General features: G+C 42.0%; 1 protein-coding gene and 1 pseudogene across 3 annotated transcripts; both read right to left on the bottom strand.

Annotated features, from left to right (window-relative positions):
* Window positions 1–344: 344 nt before the first annotated feature.
* LOC110556723 (zinc finger protein 60-like) lies at window positions 345–21,323 on the bottom strand. Of its 3 annotated transcripts, none has more exons than XM_060366524.1 (5): window positions 21,201–21,323; window positions 14,679–14,730; window positions 14,114–14,240; window positions 11,359–11,457; window positions 345–3,821 (listed from the first exon to the last, which is right to left on the bottom strand). In XM_060366524.1, exons 2-5 carry the CDS (start codon window positions 14,709–14,711, stop codon window positions 1,963–1,965), a joined length of 2,118 nt encoding a protein of 705 aa, XP_060222507.1. In that variant the 5' UTR covers window positions 14,712–14,730; window positions 21,201–21,323; the 3' UTR covers window positions 345–1,962. The 3 variants fall into 3 exon arrangements, with proteins under 3 accessions (XP_060222507.1, XP_060222508.1, XP_060222506.1); XM_060366525.1 differs by lacking the exon at window positions 21,201–21,323 and adding an exon at window positions 21,117–21,198; XM_060366523.1 differs by lacking the exon at window positions 21,201–21,323 and adding an exon at window positions 20,918–21,192.
* Window positions 11,501–13,913, bottom strand: LOC132647105 (large ribosomal subunit protein uL5-like; annotated as a pseudogene).
* Window positions 21,324–22,224: the final 901 nt, after the last annotated feature.

Genomic DNA, 22,224 nt, shown 5'->3' with positions numbered 1-22,224 from the left:
GAATGGTCTCTATACAGCCAAAGTTGAACTTGAAGTCACAATGTAGCTAGGCTTGTCTCCAACTTTTAATCCTCCTGCCTCAGCTTTCCAAGAACTGGGTTCCAGGAATGCACCACAACACCCAGCTCTAAAACATATTCTTAATAACCATATTACAGAAAAACAGGATCAACATGGTAAATTTCTAACAATCTTGAATCCGGGTGAAAATACAGAAGTGTTTTTGGCCCTTCCAACTTTTCCATATGTATGAAAATTTTCTCACATGTATTTTTATACGTGGTTTCGATTTTGTCTATTTTTATTGTTTTACGGCAAGCCAACCCGAGATCACTCACACACAGTTTTAGCTAACTGAAAGTCTTTATTCCAGTTGGCTGGGATTACAATCAGGTATTTGGGATCCCAGTGTAGCCCCAAGCATTTAGAGCAAGGGGCTATTAAAAGCAAAAATCACATTCTGTTATCTTGCTCAGCAGCTGCAGGTGGAGTTTTTGCCAAAGCAGGCAGTTTAACAGAAGCCAAGATAAGCAGTTAGATGAAGAGGGAGGTCTGCACCCCCAGGCAGTTTAGCAGAAGCCAAGATAAATTAGCAGGGGCATCTTGGCCTCCGGTTCACAGAGTAGAACTGGGTAATTTCTCCCTGAGACTGTCCATCAGAAATCAATTTCCTAGTCGAACCTGAAATGGTGTCAGCAAGAATATGAGATGGAGGAGACTGTGCACAGGCTTGCCCTGTCACAGATGTACTTTATCTTAATGTCTGGGCAGGGACATACAGGGCTTTACCTTTTGAACGTTTTGTGTGTAACCCCTGTAAAAAGTACATATTCACCATCAGCTGTGCTTTTGATTTCTCTGCAGAAAAGCTCAAGCAATGGATTCTCAATGAAAATAAATTTATTTGAAATTTAATTTTGGAGAATTCATGAGGCTTTTCCAAACTACCTGCTATACAATTTGCCTTTCACACCAGTTACTGTAATGCCAATAAAAGCAAGAATACTGTAAAAGTTACTTTACAGATCATGTGCATAAATCAAATACTGTTTCAAGAATTCTGTATCTATTATAACCCTGTTTCCACAACTTTGGCTAGTACTGTGGCCAGCATTAAGAAATGAAGACAAAGTAAAAGTCCATTCTAACACAACAAAAAAAAGGATGTCTCAGATACTCCTAGTTCCAATAACTGCTCTTCCTAAATCGGCTGAACAGTGTTTGGAGAATTAAGTTTATACAATTAACAGTTGTATTCAAAATTAGATAAATCAAGAACATGATGGCTACGCTATAAAACTGACAAAGATATTCTCAATAGGACATTTTCTTAAACATCAAACTTCCTACACTTTTATTCTATCAAGATTTCTTGGTATCAAGAGCATATGAACAACCTTATGTTGCTCAAATTCTAGAACAGATTAAAATTGTTCCCACATTCTTTTGAGTTACATTCTTATTGAGTTCTTTGATGGTCAGTAAAATATCCATACAAAGGCTTGTCCACCTTTATTTTCTAATGTTGTGTAATCTCACCATTTACAATAAAGGCTTTTCTATATTCTTTACATTCATAGGGTTTCAGACATATATGGAGGCTCTGATGAGCTTTAAGAACTCAGCTATTTTATAAATGTTCCTACATTCTTTGCATAGTTTAAGAATAGTATGGGTCCTTTTATGTTGAGGAAGGCCAGGGCCCTGGTCGATGGTCTTTCCACATTCTTTACAGTAATAGGGCTTCATAAAAATATGAATTCTCTGATATGCACTGAAGGCTGAACTTAATCTAAACATTTTCTCACACCTTACATCATAGCGTTTCTCACCAGTATGAATTCTATGACATACAGCTAGTTTAGAATTACTGGTTTTCTACATTCCTTACATCATAAGGCTTCTTGTGAAGATTAGCATGTCAAACCAAGTTTTATTTCAACTACAGGCCTTCCCACAGTCTTAACATTGGAAAGGTTTTGCACCAGTGTGAATTCTTTGATGTACTTTAAGGTCTCCACCACGAGTAAAGTACTTCCCACATTCTTTACATTCATAAGGATTCTTGCCAGTATGTATTCTAAAATGTCCAAGAAACTGGTAGTGATACTGAAAAGCTTCCCCACATTCTTTACATTGAAATGGCTTCTCACCAGTGTGGATTCTCTCATGGATTCTAAGGCCTGTACTACGAAGAAAGCCCTTTCCGCATACCTTGCACTGAAACGATTTCACATCAGTATGAATCCTCTGATGTTGGGTAAGCTGGTACTGAAGTCTGAAGGCTGACCCACACTGCTCACACTCAAATGATTTCTCTCCAGTATGAATGGTCTGGTGTCGTGTTAGTTGTGCCAGAACAGTGAAGGCCTTTCCACATTCCTCACATTGAAAGGGTCTCTCACCAGAATGAATTTTCTGGTGTTGCATGAGGTTTGAGCGACGATTAAAGGCTTTCCCACACTGATTACACTCATATGGTTTCACACCAGCATGAATAATCCTGTGTTCAACAAGGCTGGAGACACGCTTGAAGGATTTCCCACATTCCTTACATTCAAAAGGTGTTTCACCTGTATGAATTGTTTTATGGTAATTAAGCTGGCTGAAAAAATGAAAAGCCTTCCCACATTCTTTACACTCAAAAGGCCTCTCACCACTATGAAATCTCTGATGTCGAATGAGATGTATATTAAGTCTAAAGAGCTTCCCACATTCTTTACACTCAAAGGGTTTTTTTCCAGTGTGAATACTCTGATGCTCAGTAAAATTTGACCGTCTACGAAAGAATTTCCCACAATCCTTGCACTGATAGGGTTTCACATCAGTATGAATTCTTTGATGTTCACTGAGCTGGTACTTCCGTCTGAAAGCTGACCCACAGAGCTTACACTTGAAAGGTTTGTCATCAGTGTGAGTTTTCTGATGCTCAGAAAGGTATAGGTGAAGCCTAAAAGCTTTCCCACACACAGTACATTCAAAAGGTTTCTCACTGGTATGAGTACTCTGGTGTCGTATAAGGTAAGAGCCACTGCTAAATATCTTCCCACATTGCTTACACTCAAATGATTTCTCTGAAGTATGAATGTTCTGGTGCCGAGTGAGCTGTGCCAACATAGTGAAGGCCTTTCCACATTCCTTACACTGAAAGGGTCTCACACCAGAATGAATTTTCTGATGCTGCATGAGGTTAGATCGTCGATTAAAGGCTTTTCCACACTCGTTACATTCATATGGTTTCACACCAGCATGAATGATCCTATGTTGAAAAAGGGTAGAAACACGATTGAAGGACTTCCCACAGTCCTCACACTCAAATGGTTTAGTACCTGTATGAATGGTTTTATGGTACTTTAGCAGGGTGGGAAGATGAAACGCTTTTCCACATTCATCACATTTGAAAGGTTTCTCACCACTGTGAGATTTCTGATGTCTTGTAAGCTGTTGGTGGAGTCTGAAGGCCTTCCCACATTCCTTACATTCATAGGGCTTCTCTCCAGTATGAATACTCTGATGCTGAGTAAGATTTGACCTACAACCAAAGTACTTCCCACACTCTTTACATTCGTACGCTTTTTCTATATTGGTAGGAAGAGTCTGGCAGGTGTGAGTAGGCATTTTTTCCTTGTTAGTAATTTGATTAGCATCTCCTTCTTGACAACCTTGTAGTCCCTTGAATGTATCGTTGGGACCATTACTAAAATGGGAACCTGTAAGGTCAAAAGTTTTACTTAATTGCTTTACGCTCTGTTTGGGTGGCTTTATATTATAAATACGATTGTCTGGAGATATATTCTCAGCTTCATAACATGACTCCAAATCTGAAAGAAAAAGAGAAAGCAAAAATACTTTATTTTCCTGTAACACGCACACATACAAATTCCATTAAATGAATGGCCAGACTCGAAAGTATTTTCTGAGAAGCTGAACAGGAGCAAGGAGAGCAGCCATAAGGAAAGTGTGTGTACAGCAATACTCTTTAGAGCAGAACAGCTTGGGGAAATGGGAAGACATGTCTGCTTAAGGAGATGATAACAAACTAAACTGAAGTGATCTGTGTGCTTCTTGCATACTACAGGAAATACACACAAGTTGGTGAAAATTTTTTAACCAAATCATGAGATAAAAAATCTACACCACACAAACACATACTATCTGTTACACCATTCTGTGAAGGTTTTTGAACCTGTGGGAACATGATAGCCAGCCCTAACCTGATGGCACTGTGTTACTGCCTGTCCTAACATGAACTGCTCTTTCCCAGTCATTAGTCTTCATATCTGAGTAATAATTTGCACAGGTTCCCTGTGATGACTAAAAATAAAAAAAATAAATGTAGAATGGATCTAGGCATCCCTTAAGTGGCACTGACCTTTCCCTCTGGAATACTTGGAAGATCTTAGTGGACTGCAGGTAAGACAAGAATAAGACAGTGGGCTGTGAGTTCTTTACACCTGCCTTTGTTTCAGTAAAATTTGCTCATCTATTTTACAAAAACACAACAAACAAGCAAAAAAGCCTTGCTTATCTCTGTGTGAAAGAGATGAAATGGTTGTTTCATCACTGTACAGTAGGAAAGAAACAACTGTGGGAAGTAAAACCAGCTGTGGATTCTGAGGACAGTTGTAATAAATGCCTTTCGATGTCCCCTTTTAAGTCCCCACCTAAAAAGGTGGCGTGTTTCCATGGGACATGCTCTTTGGCCCTAAGGCTTCCTTCCTTCTGCTAGCAGTAGAAATAAATTCATTTAATGTAAATTTGAATTGAGTCTGAGACTTTGATCTTTCACAGAAGATTCAAATGCCACAATAAACCAAATCAAGAGAAAGAAAAAAAAAAAGCAATGCTACATAAATATATGGGTCATGCTTTAAGAAAACTGGCTTGGACTTGGATTTTATTTTACTTTCTTTTTGGTTTTTCAAGATTAGGTTTCTCTATGTAGCCTGGGCTGTCCTGGAACTTGCTCCATAGACCAAGGTATTCTTGAACTCAGAGATCCACCTGCCTCTGGCTCCCCACAGTGCTAGTTCATAACTACCTCTTGGCCTGGACTTGGGAATCTTAAAAAAGAAAGGAGGTAAAATCTGTAGTGGTGGTGGTACATAATTGTAATTAAAGCAATTAGGAGCCAGAGTTAAGTATGTCATAGATTACAGGACAGCTTGGACTAGATAATGAGAGTGCCTAAGAAAAACAAGCCAAAAAGAAAACAAAAAGAAGGTGGTGAGGGAGTTCAATAGAATCTTTTTTAAGACTAGAAAGGATCTCCAGCCAGGAAAATAGGTAGGCTACCCTTCCCTTCCTCCAAATCCAATTCCCCGGTCTCATCCCTGGGTCTGTAGCCACCATCTACCGTAGCCTGCCTTTCATCCATGTCCCCATCTCCAGTCCATCACACAGACCTACATATCCAAGCTTCCTTTTCTCTACTCACTGCTTTATCCCACCTCCAACTCCAACAGGCTTTCTCTGGACGCTCTGCCCAGTGACACAAGCACGCTAACTGCAGAGCTTTACCTCCCCCTCCATTCTTCCAAGTCCAGTCCCCAGCTCTACAGCAGACCATCTGTTATGGCCTCTCCTCACTCTGCCCCAATTCCCAGAGACTCAGCAGATCTTTGTGAAGCACCTGCTTCCTTCCTTACAGTGAATCCCCTCGAAACTATCTGCCTATCCCATCCCAGTTCCTAAGCGGCAGCTCCCAATACCAAGAAACACATTTTACCCTGAACCCCAGTGGCTACACCTATCAGGATCCCACAAAATTTTTTGCAGGGCTGTATACTGCCATCACACTCTCCTAAGAACTAGAGAAGGCAAGAGAAACCACAGAACAAAACACTCAGCCAACAAAGACAAGACCAGATATGAGCACCTGCAGTCTTCCAAAACTCAAATGCTTAAGTGCCAATGTAAAACACAATAATAGTGTGTCTGCACTAGATCTCAGCAACCGAGTCACCACAAGCCCCGAGTATTGTGACATAGTGGAAAAATAAAAAAGGGACATTAAAATGCCACTATAGGTAGGGTAGAGATCATAAAAGAGGGAATAAATCCCTTAAACTATGGAAACACAAACTATGGAAAGAAATGAATATAATAGTTCAAGACCTGAAAGTGGAAATAAATCAACAAAGAAAACCCAAAATGAGGAAAATCTGGAAATGAAAAGTTTAGAAACTCAGACAGGAACCTCAGAGGCAAGCCTCTCCAACAGAATACAAGAGACAGAAAAAAGACACTCAGATGCTGACAACAACAGAGAAAGGGACACCTCCATGGAAGAACATGGCAACACTAAAAGCATTCCAGCACAAAAAATTTCAGAAGGTCTGGGACAATGAGAAGACCAAATCCAGACATAAGAGTAGAAAAACCCAAGCCAATGGCACAGGAAATGTTTTCAACAAAAGCACAGAAGAAAATTACCCTAATTTAAAAAATAAGATGCCTATCAAGGTACAAGAAGCAATCAGAACACCAAATAAACTGAAAAAGAAAAGAAAATCGTCGGTGCCCCTCCCCAGGATATAATAATCAAAACATTAAATGTACCGAACAAAGAGTTTATAAGCTGAAAGAAAGCAAGTAACATGTATTATAAGCTGAAAGAAAGCAAATAACATGTAAAGGAAGACATATTAGAATAAGACCTGGCTTCTTATTGGAGACTTTAAAAGCCAGAGGGGACTGGACAGGTGTTCTACAGACTATAAGAGACCACAGATGCCAACCTAGACTACTATACCCAGCCAAATTTTCAATCACCATAGATGGAGAAAATAAGACAATCCATTATAATACCAAATTTAAGCAATCCCTATTTATAAATCCAGCCCTACAGAAGGCACTAAAAGAAAAACTCCAACCTCAAGAGGTTAACCACACCCAAGAAAGCACCAGGAACAGTCCCAGACTACCAAATCAAAAGAGAAGAAACACACTCACCACCACAATAAAATAACAGGAATCAACAAAAACATCTCATTCATATCTCCCAACATCAATGGTCTCGATTCCTCAATAAAAAGACACAGACTAACAGAATGCATGCAAAAAAGGATCCATTCTTTTGCTGCATCAAAGAAACACACCTTAATATTAATGATAGACATCGCATCAGGATAAAAGTATGGAAAAAGATCTTCTAGTTCCAAGCAAACAGACCTAACAGGCAAGCTGGTGTAGCCATTTTAATATCTGACAAGACAGACTGCAAACCAAAACTAGTCAGAAGAGACAGAGGATATGACATGTTCATCGAAAGAAAATCCACCAATATCTATACACCAAACACAGGCCAACCAAGTTCATAAAAGAAACAATACCACAGCTTAAATCACATATTGGCCCTTACACACTGATAGTGGAAGACAGAAATATCCCACTCTCCAATAGACAGGTCATCCAGACAAAAACTAAACAGAGAAATGCTAAAGCCGCCATTACAAACCAAATGGTCCTAACAGATACTTACAGAACATTTCACAGAAACACAAAAGAATATACCTTCTTCTCAGCACATCATTGAACTTTCTCCAATATTGACCACATACTTGGATACAAAGCAAATCTCAAATACAATAGAAAAAATTTCAAATAACACCTTGTATTCTAACCACCACAGATTAAAGCAGGTTATCAATAACCACATATAACAGAAAGTATACAAACACCAAACAACTCTCTATTGAATAAAAAATGGGTCAGACAGCTATTAAGAAAGAAATTAAACTCTTCCTAGTTGAATGAAGACTCAACACACCCAAATTTGTGGAACATGAAAAACACAGTCCTAAGGGGTAATTTCACAGTACTATGTACCAACTTAAAAAAATTGGAGAACTTTCATACTATCAACTTAACACACCTGAAAGCTCTAGCACAAAAAAAGACAAAATTACACCCAAAAGGACTATCTGCTAAGAAATAAGTAAACTCAGGGCTGAAATTAGTAAAATAAAGACAAATATATATATATATTCTTTATATATATATATAAAGAATCAATAAAACAAAGAGTTGGTTCTTTGAGAAAATCAGCATGAGTGACAAAACTTGGCCAAAGGCATACGAAAAGAAGATACAAATGAAGAAACTTGGAGATGAAAAGATGAAAAAAAGACATAACAACAGACACTGTAGTGATCTGGATAAAAACAGCCTGCACAGACACATATGTTTGAATGTTTGGTCAGAAAGTGGCACTACTGGGAAGTGTGGCCTTCTTGGAAGACAAGTGTCAATGGGATGGGCCTTCAGGTCTTAGAAGCTAAAGCCAGGCCCAGAGGCTCCTCAGTTCTCTTCCTGCTGCCTTCAGCTCAAGATGTACAACTTCTAGCTTCATCTCCAGTACCATGTCAGCCTGTATGCCACCATGCTTCCTGCAATGATAATAATGGACTAAACCTCTGAACCATACGCTACCTCCAATTAAATGTTTTCCTTTATAAGAGTTGTTATCATTATAGTGTCTCTTTATAGCAATAAAACCCAAAGACAGAAGCTGGCCAGGGACTGGGGTATTGCTGTGATAGGCCTGACTATGCTGTTGATTGGAGGAATGTGGACTTTGGAACTTTGGGTTGGAAAAGCAGTTGGATGCTTTAAGTGGAGCTCACTGGGCTATCCTAGTAGGAACATGGAAGACAGTGGCGCTGAAAGTAATTTGAACTATAGTGGCCTGGCTCGAGAGGCTTCATATTTCAGAAGAGAATAAGTTTAGTATGTGTCCTACAGACTGTTCTTATGATATTTTGGTGAAGAATGTGGCTGTTTTGCCCTTGTCCAAAAAAAAAAAAAAAAAAAAAATCTGCCTGAGCCTAAAGTAACAAGTTTGGATTAATGGCACTGGCAGAGGAAATCAGAAAACAGCCTAGTATTGACTCTGTCATGTGGTTATTAGTGTTCATTCTTATGCAGAGCTATAATGAAAAGGAGCAAGCTGAAGAAGGAACAACAGAAATGTATAGTTCAAGAGAAGAGGAGCACCAGGAATCAGAATGGAGCTAAATCCTGTGTTCAAGGAGATAAAAAAGATTAAAGTCTAATGTTAAATGGAATAAAGAGAGTGTTGACCTCAGGGCAAGATCAAATCCAGGTAAGCTTCCAACTTGTGAAAAGAATAAAAGCTCAGAGCTAATTAATTCTAGCACTTCAGAGGTAGAGGCAGGTAGATCTCTAAGTTCAAAACCATTGTGGTCTACAGAGAGATTTTCTAGATAGCCAAGCCAAGATTTTCTAGATAGCTTCAATATCTTTCTAGTGAAGAAAACCACTGAAAACTGAAAGCTAATGAAGATGTAACTGAATGAGGGGCCATCTTCCAACCCCAGCAGGCAGAACTTGGCAGCTTCGGCCACATGGTTCTGGCTTTAGAGCCAAGGATAGAAGGGGTTATGGAATTTCCCTCCATGACCAAGAAAAGCTGCTGAGGCCAGACCTGTCAGGAGTGAATCTGAATGGAGGCCTAGAGAGGCCATTGTGTGACCCTCTGAAGGTGAAACATGAATTGCCCTGGGGAGCCTAAAATGTTGGCGATGCTGTAGCAGTGAGGTAACTGCCAAGAAGCTCTGCTAACAGGGAGTGAAACAAACCCAAGAGAAAGAAGTTTCAACAAAGCTGAAAGGAGTTGGCGATCTGAAGAACATTTTGACATAAGATGTGGAAATGCAGTGTTTGGAGTTTACACAGCTAATTTTCAGTCTTGCTTTGGTCCAATATTTCCTTACTATGTTCCTTTGAAATGGTAATGTATATCATATGCCACAATATATTGGAAATGTGTGATCTCCTTTTTTATTTTGATTTTACAGGGGATTAGAGTTAAGAGATTGAATGAATCCAGGAACAGACTTTGAGCTTCAGAAATCTATTAAGTTGGAGACTGTTATGGACTATGGGGACTTTTGAAGTTGGACTGGCTGCATTTCCGCATTATGATACAGCTACAAGCCTATAGGGGTGGGGGAGGGTAAGGAGCGGAATGCCGTAGTTTGAATGGGAAACCCCTCATGGACTGATAGGTTTGAATGCTTTGGTCACAGGAAGTGGCTCTATTAGGAGGTGTGGCCGTGTTGGACTGTCAATGGAGGCATGCTTTGAGGCCACAGACGCTCAAGCCAGGCCTTGTGGCTGAGTTCACTTCCTGTGAATCAAGATGTAGAACTCTCAGCTCCATCTTCAGCACCATGTCTGCCTGCATGATGCCGTGATCCCCTCCACTATAATAATGGACTAAACCTTTGACACTGTAAGCCAGCCCCAATTAAATGCTTTCCTTTATGAAAGTTAGCATGGTCATGGTAACTCTTCACAACAATAAAACCCTAACACAGACAGTAAGGAAATTCAGAGAATCATAGGGACATACTTTAAAAGCCTATACTCTACAAAACTGGAAAATTAAAAGGAAGTCATAATTTTTAAATACATACTACTTACCAGAGTTAAATCAAGATCAGAGAAGCAATTTAAATGGACTTATAACTCCTAGTGAGATAGACTCAGTAATTCAAGTCCAGGGCCAGATGGTTTTAACACAAAATTCTACCAGACTTCCAAAGAAGACTGCATGCCAATATTCCTAAAATTATTCCTCAAAATAGAAACAAAAGGAAGATTACCCAATTCTTTTTTTGAGGCCACAGCTACCCTGATACCAAAACCACATACACCAAACAAAGAGAATTACAGACCAATTTCCCTGATAAACTTAAGGCACAAAAGTTTTCAATAAAAATACCAAATAAAAAAACATATGAAAAAGATCATCCACCATGATCAAGTAGGCGTCATCCCAGAGATGCGGGGATGGGCAATATACATGTATTTACAACTGTATTCAACATGCACACGTTGAGAAATGCAGCCCGCCATATAAAAAAGCTGAAAGACAAAGCCACAGGATCAATTCATTACATGCAGAAAAGGCCTTTTATAACATTCAACACAACTTTACAATAAAAGTTCTGGGGACATTAGGGATACAAGGGACAAACGGAGAGAAACTTAAAGCAATTCTATTATAATATGAAACAAGACAAGGTTGCCAACTCTATCCATACTTATTCACACACATAACCAACAATACAATATTTTTTAAAGTTACAGAAGGAGGGTACCTGCTCCAGTGAGAGGGAAGAAAACAAGAACAACTTCAAGTGATTCCTGAAACAGAAGCCCCTTTGACAGCTTTTGCTATGACCTTGACTTTCTTCCCAGGGCTCAGGCATGTTTTCCACAGGCCCTGGGGTTTTGAGGAAAGTTTGTCAAATCCAGGGTCAGCTATGTGGGGCCTCTGACCACATGCTGTGCCTGGCAATGCTGGAGTCTCACCTTACACTTACTCACCTGGGCTCAGCCTGTCTGTCTCTTCCTTCACAACCATCCAGGGCTCTCTCTCCTGCTCCAATAAGGTGATCAGATCTGGTTTGCAAATCGAACTTCCCACTTAAAAAAAAAAAGGACACATAGTATAAAGAATTTTTTTTTTTTTTTTTTTATATATATTTGGTCTTTCTAATTATCCCAAGATGTCCTGAAGCTTGATATGTAGAGCAGGCTGGCCTTGAACCTGATCTTCATCTTGTTGCCTCTGCCTACCAAATGCCGGGATTAAAGGTATGTGCCAACATGCTCTGCCTGTATAAATTTTTCAAATATAGACTTACTTATTATAAATGTCTATATAGCTTGCTATGGTGGAGCATGCCTGTAAGCCAAGGAGGTAGGAGAATGAGCCAGGCTGTCTGGGCTCCACAGCAAGACCCTCAGAAAAACCATGAAAATTTCTAGGAGCCAAAACAATACTGAGGAAAGACCTTCAGGAAGGAAAAGCAACCCTGGTAGGAACTACCTGTTTCAGCCTAGGGTTTTAGTCTCATTTACATGCCAACAGGGGCTTGCCACTTAAGTGGAAAGTGTAATCGAGTGGGTGAGAGCATGAACCCTTAGGCTACACTGTCTAGTGTACACCCCATCTCTGCAGCTCACTAATAATGCCACTTATTTAGGAGAGTCCATAAGAGTCTCTGCTCAATGTTCCCATCTAAGAACTGTGCAGGGTGGCACACAGTTGAAATTACTACACTTCCGGAGTGTGAACAGGCAGATGAAAAATTCAAGGCCAGCTCTAGTTGGATACTAAGTCCAGAGCCATCCTCAATTACATAAGACCTGGTCTCATAAACATCAAATGATGATGAGGATGATGATGATGTCAGGCTTTAATGCCAGCACTTGGAGAGGCAGAGGCAGGCAGATCTCTGTACCGCAAATAGAAACCTTGTCTAGAATAATGATAATCATAACTTCGATGGACTTGATATCTACTGGGTAGGGTTGATACTAGACTACATACTATATTCAAACACTTTGACCAGTCTGGCCTATACTAACACAGAACCAGTATATTTTAAATCTCCATTTATTTATTTAGTAGTCCTGGGGATAGAACTAGGGCCTTGAGGATGCTGGGGAAATGTTCTACCACTGAGTTACATCCCCGCCATAAACACTATTACCATTGTTGTTATTTGCCTTCTCTCACATTTACACATCATTCTTAGATATTAGCTCAATGAAAAAGATGAACCACAGCCTGAAACTTCCACTAAAGGCAGGTAAAGTGTTCACTGAGAGAAATAGAATGTGTCCACTTCTGTTTTAAATTACTTACGCTAACTCATTATTAAGTATATCATGAAAGTCTTTATTAGTTCATTATGCATGCATGCACAATGTATGTATGTGTTCAAGAGGATGTGTGCAACAGTGTGTGTGTATGTACGTATGCATGTGTACGTAGGACAGAGACCAGTGTTCAGTGTCTTCTTTGGGCACTCCACTTTCATTTTGGAGACAGGGTCTCCCACCAAACCTAGAGCTCTCTGAGAGGACAAAGAAGGGTGGAAAAGCAGGTGCTTCAGGAAGCTCCTATTTTGAACCCAACAAAGCTCACATTATTCTATTGGGAAGAAGGAGGTACACAGCTCCCTCTTTTTTTTTTTTAATGAGAAAATTTTATTGGCCTTTTGGATAAAGTTTATTTGCCAGAAAGGATGATCCCATCATACTTCTGCTGGAACCAGCTCATGGCCTCCTCTTTCCTGATCCTGTGCTTGGCCCCAATGCAGCCTGAGCTTCTTGTCTGCGATGCTGAAACCTGGCCTACCCAGCACCACATAGAAGTCTAGGCCGTAGATACCAATGCTTGGGTCGTATTTGATGCCCAGATCAATGTGCTCCTGAATGCCAAAACCAAAGTTCCCCGTATCTGAGAAGTTATCTTTCCGTAACTCGTACTCCCGCACCTTCAGGCCTTTCTCCAGAATTTCCTCTGCCTTGGCTCCATGGACTGTGCAATGAACAGCAATCTTTTCATTTCTCCTGATGCCAAAAGACCTGACGGTGTACCTGGCTTTGGAAAACACGTGTCTGGCCTGTGAGCTGCTCCAACACCGTGGCTGCCCCAGGTCAGTCTGTCTCCGCTCTCCCCCACACAGATATTGAGGCAGAGCTTGTGGATGCGAAGTTCCCGCATGGGGTTCTCCTTTTCACCTTGATCTTGCTCCATGATGGAGGACAGCCTCAGCGCCCTCTTTTAAATTCAACTGATTTAAATGTACTTTCCTTTATGTGTACAGGAGTGTCTGCATGTAGACTGAGCACTACATGAGCACATGGGGCCCATGTTGGCCAGAAGGGGGAATCAGATCCCCTGGAACTAGAGTTACAGAGTTGTGAACCACCTTGTGTTGGTAGGAATTGAACACAAATCCTCTGCAAGAGCAACCAGTTCTCTGAACTACCAAGTTAGCTCTCTAGCCTCTGATTATATTAACTGATTGATTGACTGATTTTTTTTTTTAAAAACAAGGTCTCAACATGTAGACTAGGCTACCCTGAAACTCGCTAAGTATTTGAATGACCTTGAACTCACAGTAATCTACCTGCCTCAGCATTCTAAGTGAAGCAATCACAGGCATAGGTCACCAAACCAAGTGTCAACTAAACTTTGAAAGATGGCTATGACTTTGAAATCACAGTGAGCAAAGCCAACAATGTAGAGGACACATCCCCCATTCATGGGGACAGATGGCCTTACCCACTGTGACGAGGTGGCTGTAGATCTCCAACATCATGTCCCTGTATAACATCCTCTGAGGAGCATCCAGGCAGGCCCACTCCTCCTGAGAGAAGTCAACAGCCACATCCCTAAATGTCACTGAACCCTGGAACCACAAACACAAGCAGAGTGAAACTGGAGAAGCTTTCAAGATGGAAAACAGCAGGGAAAGGACTCAAGAGTGAGAAAGGAGCCACATGAAAATGCTCAAGACACCTGCCTGCACGAGCTCCCCAAATCCATGACTGTGCCCACCTACACATCCAAAACATGTGCATTTCCATCCACCCGCATCCTTCAAGTTATGCCACAAAAGAGAAATGCCACCCGGTTCAGTGTAGAATACCTAAGTCATACTGTGACACCTTGAGCTTATTATGGTATCTGATGATATAAAGATTTGTTTGCTGGGTATCGTAGCTCCTGCCTTTAATCCCAGCAGTCTGGTGGCAGAAGCAGGTGGATCTCTGTGAGTGAAAGGGCAGCCTGGTCAACAAAGAGAGTTCCTGGACAGTCAGAGCTACACAGAGAAACGACAACTTACACAGACCATGTCTTGAGACTTAGAGCTGGTCATTCTTCCTCAGCTTCCTCCCCTGGGGACAGAAAGAAAGCCTTTGGTTGGACTGTGACCTGATGTTCCCAGCCTGACTTATGTCAGTACGATTTCATCCACTACTTTTATCTCTCAAGCATCCCCACCCACTTTCTCCTCCCACTGCTCTCAGCCTCCCTCACACACATCAGAAGCAGACAGGAGTCACACAAAGCTGACCCTCTCCTAACCCCAGACAGCCAATGCACAAGGGGTCAGAGTGCGAGTGCAGCATAAGCGGGTCTGCCTTGATGTTCCTCCAGGAGATGCCAGCAGAGGGGATCCCATCTTCTATCCTGAGATGCAGCCAGACCTGGAACTAGGCCTCTCCTCCTACCGTGAGGACATCTTCCTACTGGAAGCCACCCATCAAGGCTGATGGGGTCACAGCATCCAAATGGCAAGTCCTCTCAACACTCAGGGCTGGAGCACAGCAAGGCTGGAGGGGCTGCAGCTGCAATGCTCAGGCACCATCCAGCATTCTGCACCCACTTTAGTAAATGGAATCGCACACCTTGGAACACTTCCTGAGTGCCCTGGTCCATCTATAATTCCAGCTTACACTGCATCAATTAAACCATGATCCTTTATGAAGATAATTAGCTCTAAAGTATGCAGTCCCAGGAGGTCAGTGTGATCTGTTTCCCCCTATCCATATTATGGGATATTTCACACAAAATTATTTTAAATTCATTTCAAGTGTCATAGGTCTTCTGAGTCTAGAACTGGGTTCCTCAACCTCAGCACTGATGATGCAATTACTCTGTCTGGGGTGTGGGGAGGACTGTCTTGTGCTCTGCACTGCATTCACGGGCATTCAACCTCTTCTCACAAGATCTGAGCAGCACACACAGCCCTCAGAACTCACTAAGACACTGCACCAGGGAGCGTCCACACCCAAAGGGGGAACCAGTGCTCTAGCCCAACAGGTCTCAGCCTTGGCTCAATACACTTTAGGATTGTTTGTCTAACTCTGTTTTTAGACAGAATCTTGAGTAACCCTGGCTGGCCCTGAACTACTAATGCTTCTTCCTCCCTCCCATGCTAAGATTACAGCCATGCACCACCATGCCCACCTCCCAAGAGCACATCTGAGGTATCTTATGAAATTACACATGCTTGTCTCTGCACAATATTCACATACAAGTTTTCTTTCTTTATACATCCTTCCCTCTTGCCTCTACCTCCCATCCTGCCATAGGACGGCTGGGATTGCAGACATGCACTGGTGCATCTGGCATTGCATAGTTGCATGCTTGAAAGCAGTGCACCTGACTGTGTTCTGAGTTACACGGGAGGACTGATCAAAGGAAAAAGAGATACCGCAAGATGATTTTTAACTTTCTCTGCAGCTGGAGGTTCAGCCTCAAGGATTGAGACTGACAGCTTCCTAGAAGCTCTTTTTATTGTTGCACAAAAGGCACTTTTAGCAAGACAGTTTCTGAATACCAAAACTTCTTACCTGATCTAGGGGTTGTCTTGAAAGACCTAAGCAGTTCTTAAGTCAAATGAGACATCCTGGTTTGCCAGGCATGTCTCAGGACTGAGTTATGCAAGAGCTCTGAGAATCCTTCAAAAGAATAACCCCATAAAATCTCAAAAAACAATCACTGACAAAAGGCTACTTCAAAGCCTAAGTGCTACAGTCTGGAATACATGCCATGTACAAAGGTTCGTTAAAGCCAGGGCAGAGGTACAGGAACATGAGCCCAGGCTCAGGGAGGCAAAGGCAGGTGGATCTCTATGAGTTCAAGGCCATCCTGGTCTACACAGTGAATCCAGGGCAGTGAAGGCTACACAAAGAAACCCTGTCTCAAAAAACAAAAAACAAAAAAAACAAAAACAGGTTCTGCTAAAATTCTGCTACATTTCCCCATTTTGTCTAAGCTACATTATTGAGGATTATTTCCATGTTGAAGATTAAGCATCCTCACAGTAAATACAGCTTTTTCTCTATCGTTTTGTTTCAAAACCTTTACAGAAATAAAACAAAATACATTTTAAAGCCTGCAAAGTTACTACAGCAAAAACAAGTATAACAACTGCCAGGACATGCAGTCTATTAATGTCAGGCAGAGGATTAAATGAGACTGAAGAATCTGCTATATCTACTGAACAACATCTCTTCCTGACACATCTGGTAACCTTTTTGAAAAAATTTCCTTCATTTCTTGCTCTAAGTCATAAATCATTTGAGAAGAATCAGGGTGACCAACCAGGCATCTAACCAGGCCACATTTTGACATTTCTGTGACAGAGTTATGATTAGGTCACGACAGAAGTCACTGTTCTGTGACACTTATAACTGCTAATGCTTCATAAATTTGTGAAGCCAAAGACAGCAGATAAAAGTGCAGGAAGTCTTGCTGGGTGTGGTAGCATAGGTCTCTATTGCCAGCACTAGGGAGGCAAACACAGGAGGCTTGCTCAAAGTCCCAGGCCAACCTGGTCTACGTGACTTCCAGGCCAGCCTCTAGACTCAGTGGTACTGGCAAAACTGAGTATTAACATTCATGAGAAGAACGTTAGCCCTTCAGCCACTCCACATGCAAAAGTCAACTCAAAACAGATTAAAATTTAAGAATTGACACTACTAGAAAAAATATAGAGAAAAACCTAACACTGGACATACTGAGTATTACTCTTAAAACAAAGCATCAAAAGCAAAAGGAGCTAACAAACATCTAAACTTCTGCACAGTGACTTTTGAAGACAATTCAGTGACAAGGAAACATCCTAATTAAGAAAGAGACAAACTCAGAAATAGGTATTTTCCCCAAATGGAACAGTAATATGGCCTATTAATAGGTACATACACACACACACACACACACACAACCACCAGAGAGATCGACGTAAAATGAAAATGAGAGGCCTCCTCATGCCTATTAAGTGGCATGTCAATTACCCGAGGCCTGGAGAGATGGCCCAGTACAGAAGAGAGGGTTTGATTCCGGGCACCCACATGGTGGCTCACAACCATGTCTAACTTCAATTTCAGGGGATCTGACACTCTCTTCCTGCCTCCTAGAGAACCAGGCATACACATGGTGCACATAAAGTCATGTAGGCAAAACACTTAGAAATATTAGAAAATGAAATGAATAAATCTTTTTTTAAAGTGTCTATTGTCAGAAAGAAAATTCACATTACGATGGAAATGTAAATTAATAGTCACTGTAGAAAACAATGTGACAGATTCTCAAACAATTAAAATAGAATGAACATGGTCCATTGAGCCCACTACTGAGTAGAAACATACAAAGGAAATAAAATCAGTCTCTGTAAGAGATAGGCACACTTGTCTAACTGGATGTCTACATGCAGAATAATGCAAATAGATCCATATTTATCACCCTGCACAAAACTCAAGTCAACGTGGATTAAAGATCTCAACATAAAGCCAGATACACTAAATTTTCTAGAGGAGAAAGTGGGAAAGATCCTTGAACTCATTGGCACAGGAGACAACTTCCTGAACAGAACACCAAAAGCACAGGCTCTAAGATCAATAATCAATAAATGGGACCTCACGAAACTGAAAAGCTTCTGTAAAGCAAAGGACACTATCAATAGAACGAAACAACAGCCTACCGATGGGAAAAAGATCTTTACCAATCCTACCTTTGACAGAGGCTTAATATCCAGAATATATAAAGAACTCAAGAAATTAAACACCAACAAACCGAATAATCCAACTGAAAAATGCAGTAGTGAACTAAACACAGAATTCTCAGCAGAGGAATCTCGAATGGTGGAGAAACACTTAAAGGCTTAACATCCTTAGTCATCAGGGAAACACAACTCTGAGATTTCATCTTACACCCATCAGAATGGCTAAGATCAAAAACTCAAGTGACAACATATGCTGGAGAGGATGTGGAGAAAGGGGAACCCTCCTCCATTGCTGGTGGGAGAGCAAACTTGTCTAACCACTTTGGAAATCAATCTGGCACTTTCTCAGAAAATTGGGAATTACACTACCTCAAGACCCAGCTATTATCACTCCTGAGCATACACCCAAAAGCTGCTCCATCATTCAACAAGGACATTTGCTCAACCATGTTCAAAGCAGCTTTATTTGTAAATAGCCAGAAACTGGAAACAACCTAGATGTCCCTCAACCGAAGAATAGATAAAGAAACTATGTCACATTTTACATAATGGGATACTACTCAGCCACTAAAAACAAGGAAATCACGAACTTTGCAGGCAAATGGATGGATCTACAAAAGATCATCCTGAGTGAGATATCACAGACCCAGAAAGACAAAAATGGTATATACTCACTTATGAGCAGATTTTAGTCCTATAGTACAGGAGAGACAAACTACAATGCACAGACCCCAAGAAGATAAGCCTGATGGGCATCTTAGGCTTCATGTGGGCCACTAGTTAGGAAGTGGGGCATATCTCTGACATGGTCTATGTTGCCTGCTTTTTGCTCACTTCCCCCTGATGGGACTTCCCTACCAGACCACAGGGGAGGAAGACAAACCCAGTCTTCATGGAAATAGATGAGCTGGGGTGTCTGGCTAGAGGGGCTTCTCTAGTCTGAGGAAAAGGGGAAAGGGAACTTGGGAGGGAGGGTGGGGCTTGAAGGAGAGGAAGGAGGGGCCTATGACCGAGATGTAAATTGAATTAAAAAAAAGAGAGAGAGGCATGTACACTCTCACATTTACTCCAGCATTATCTACACAGCTGTGATATGCAACCCCACCAAAAGATGAATGGACAAAGAATCACTTGAATGAACCGCAAGAACACAGTGGAATGACACCAACCATTTACTACAATATGGATGAACACAGAGGAAAACAAGGGAAATACACTAAAGACAAAAAAGACAAATGCAGGAGTTGGTGAGATGGTTCAAAGGCTGAACGCTGGTATGACTTTCCAGAAGACAGGAGTTCGGCATCCTGACAGCTCAGAATGCCTGTAACTCCAGCTGCAGTAGATCTAACCCTAACCCTCTGAAGACCATGTGCTCAGGGACACATAACCCCACACACAGAATTTTGAATAATTCTGTGTGAAATTATTCACACAGATTGAAATAATCTTTAAAGATCAGAGGTCATCTGGTGTGATGCCATCGAAATAGTAATCAATATAGCAAATCGGAAGGCTGAAAGCCTTAACGTTAACATCTGGAGATCCCTATCTATTAACATCTTGGGGGAAGGGAGTTATTGTAGGTAGATGTCAAGGGTCATTGAAATGATAATGTGAATATTAAGCAGAAAGGGAAGAGACATTGTAAAGACCACAGAGGTGGAGTTATAAATTTCCACGTTCCTCATTCATTTACTGACAATTCTATACTCTAAAACTGAAACCTCACTTCTCAAAGATAAAGAGCAAACTCCCTCCAGAATTTTACATGTGCAGCAACTGAAGGAACTTAGGATGGCAGAGGTGGCTCCATTTTGTTTCTATCTTAGGTTGACTGACCTTGGAATGACTTGACCCCCACCTTTGGGTTCCGGGAAGGGCCACATGGTCCTCCACCCCCTGCAGGTTGTCTCGGATACCACAGAATGTGTAAATAGATAACTAGATCAGGCCTCCTCCCCACAGGTTGTCATAAATACCACAGAATGTGTTAGTGGCTCCTCCACTCCGCCCAGCAGGCTATTGTACAACTATCTTAGGTACCTTACCTTTGACCAGGTGGCTTAGAACAATTAGCCTAAAGGTCATCTCGATTGCTGAACACACCTTATACCCAAAACTTACCCTTCCAACCCCAAGGCTTGGAATGCCCTACTTGTCGTTTCTCCCTTTAAAAACTCTGCCCCGCTGAGACTCCGGGCCTCACTTTCCAACCTGCTACGTCAGGGAAGATTGGCCAGAGCTTAAGCTTGACTAAAGATCCTCCTGTGATCTGCAAGGGACTGGACTTCTAGTGGTCTTTTGGGGTCTTTCATTCGGGCACAACACAATAATGACCTCATCCTTCCCCAGCCCTCCTTTGGAATAATGGCCGACTCGGGCGCCCGAGCAGGCAACAGATCCTAGACTCTTCTGAGAGCCTCCTCAGTGCGCGCTTTCCCTCACTTCCCACAACCCTCTCAGCTCCTGGAGCGCTCACAGGGCCTCGGCGCTCCGCGAGCAGCTGCCTCCGCGGCGACCCTCGCAGGCACTTCCGGCCTCAGAGGCTCGTCCCCGGCTCCAGTCCGTACCTCAGGGGAAGCTTCCGTCAGACCCCGTCCCCGACCTCTCCTTCCCGAAGCCTGGCCCTCTGCGTCCGCCCCTGTGGCCCTGAGCGCAGGAGCAGAAGGCGACAAGCTCAGGGACACAGGTAATGCAGAGGTGAAGATGTGCACAGACAGACGGACCGACAGACAAACACACACCCCACGACTCTACACTCTCACACACGTGTCAACATCCGCCCACGCCCAGCCGCTGGCTCCCGCCTCACTCCGTGGAGACCGAGGCCAAACACCGGTTTCTTAGTCCCACCTGAAGAGCTGACCGTCCGCCAGGACACAGGAAGTTGTTGTCTTGCTTCCGGCGCGGTGGCCCCTGGGAAATGCAGTCCTTGGACCGAACAGAAGCCTAGCGCTCTGATCCGGCCAGCAACTTGAACCAGCCCGTCCGGGAGCTGCGCCCAGAGGATTGTGGGAGTTCCCACGGGTGTGCGCGCTCAAAGGGGCGGAGCCCTCCGGTGAGTAAATGGTACTTCCGGGTTCTTCCCGTACATTAGTCTCCTCTGGAGCCTACGGACGAGCCTGAGTTTTGAAGTTCCGAATGAAGTTAGAGCAGGTCGAGATGTAACTGACTTGATTACGCTTCGCCTGAGACCCACCGAGGAGGACTCCGCCTCCTGTGCTCTGGTAGGGACTGTGGTAGATTTGAGAAGACGGAACTGAAGAGCTGGTTGGTTCAAACGTGGGTAGTTTACATCAGAGACTTCAGAGTCAGATGTTCTGGACCTCCCAGGGTTCAGTGTCCCCGTATCCAGACGGGAAAATGTGAGTGAGGACCAGTCGATATGTATCACGAGAACTGTGTACATTAGGCAGTCATCTACCTCATGTTGCAGGATGAATGCCTAACGTAAAAGTATCCTAAAACAAACACAAATGCACGCTTCGTTTTTCTAGGAAAAAAAAAAAAACTTGGTTGTTATACGACACTATCGAACTTTCAGAATCACTTTTGCTGTTTCTTATATTTACACACAACTTCTTTTTCACCCCAGAACGTGATGGAAAACATATGTCAAGAAAATAGACGATCCTAGTAATATCACTAATCGTATTAAATATATTGTAAATTATCTAAACTCTAAAGAATAGATTGTCATAACAGATTTGAAATAAATAAGACTCATCCATGTGTTAACTACAGAAAATATGTTAAAGATAAATACTCCAGCAGATTCAAAGTGACAATTCTCACAATAGCCAAAAGAAGACTTAAGCAGATTTTAAAATCGAGCCAGATTTTTTGGCAAAGAACATTGTCAATGATAATAAAGAGA

This window comes from Meriones unguiculatus, chromosome 14 (assembly GCF_030254825.1).
Source record: "Meriones unguiculatus strain TT.TT164.6M chromosome 14, Bangor_MerUng_6.1, whole genome shotgun sequence".
Classification (NCBI taxonomy): domain Eukaryota; kingdom Metazoa; phylum Chordata; class Mammalia; order Rodentia; family Muridae; genus Meriones; species Meriones unguiculatus.
Note: the sequence above shows the minus strand (reverse complement) of the source record. Positions and strands in the feature narration are given on the sequence as shown.

What these genes read in the sequence shown, in the direction of transcription:
- LOC110556723 (XM_060366524.1), bottom strand. Translation starts at nt 14,711, where the DNA reads ATGACCAGCTCTAAGTCTCAAGACATGGTCTGT. An exon ending in AGTCTCAAGACATGGTCTGT is followed by an intron (nt 14,241 to 14,678) that starts GTAAGTTGTCGT and finishes TTGTGGTTCCAG; the next exon opens with GGTTCAGTGACATTTAGGGA. An exon ending in GACAGACAGGCTGAGCCCAG is followed by an intron (nt 3,822 to 11,358) that starts GTGAGTAAGTGT and finishes TTTTTCTTTCAG; the next exon opens with ATTTGGAGTCATGTTATGAA.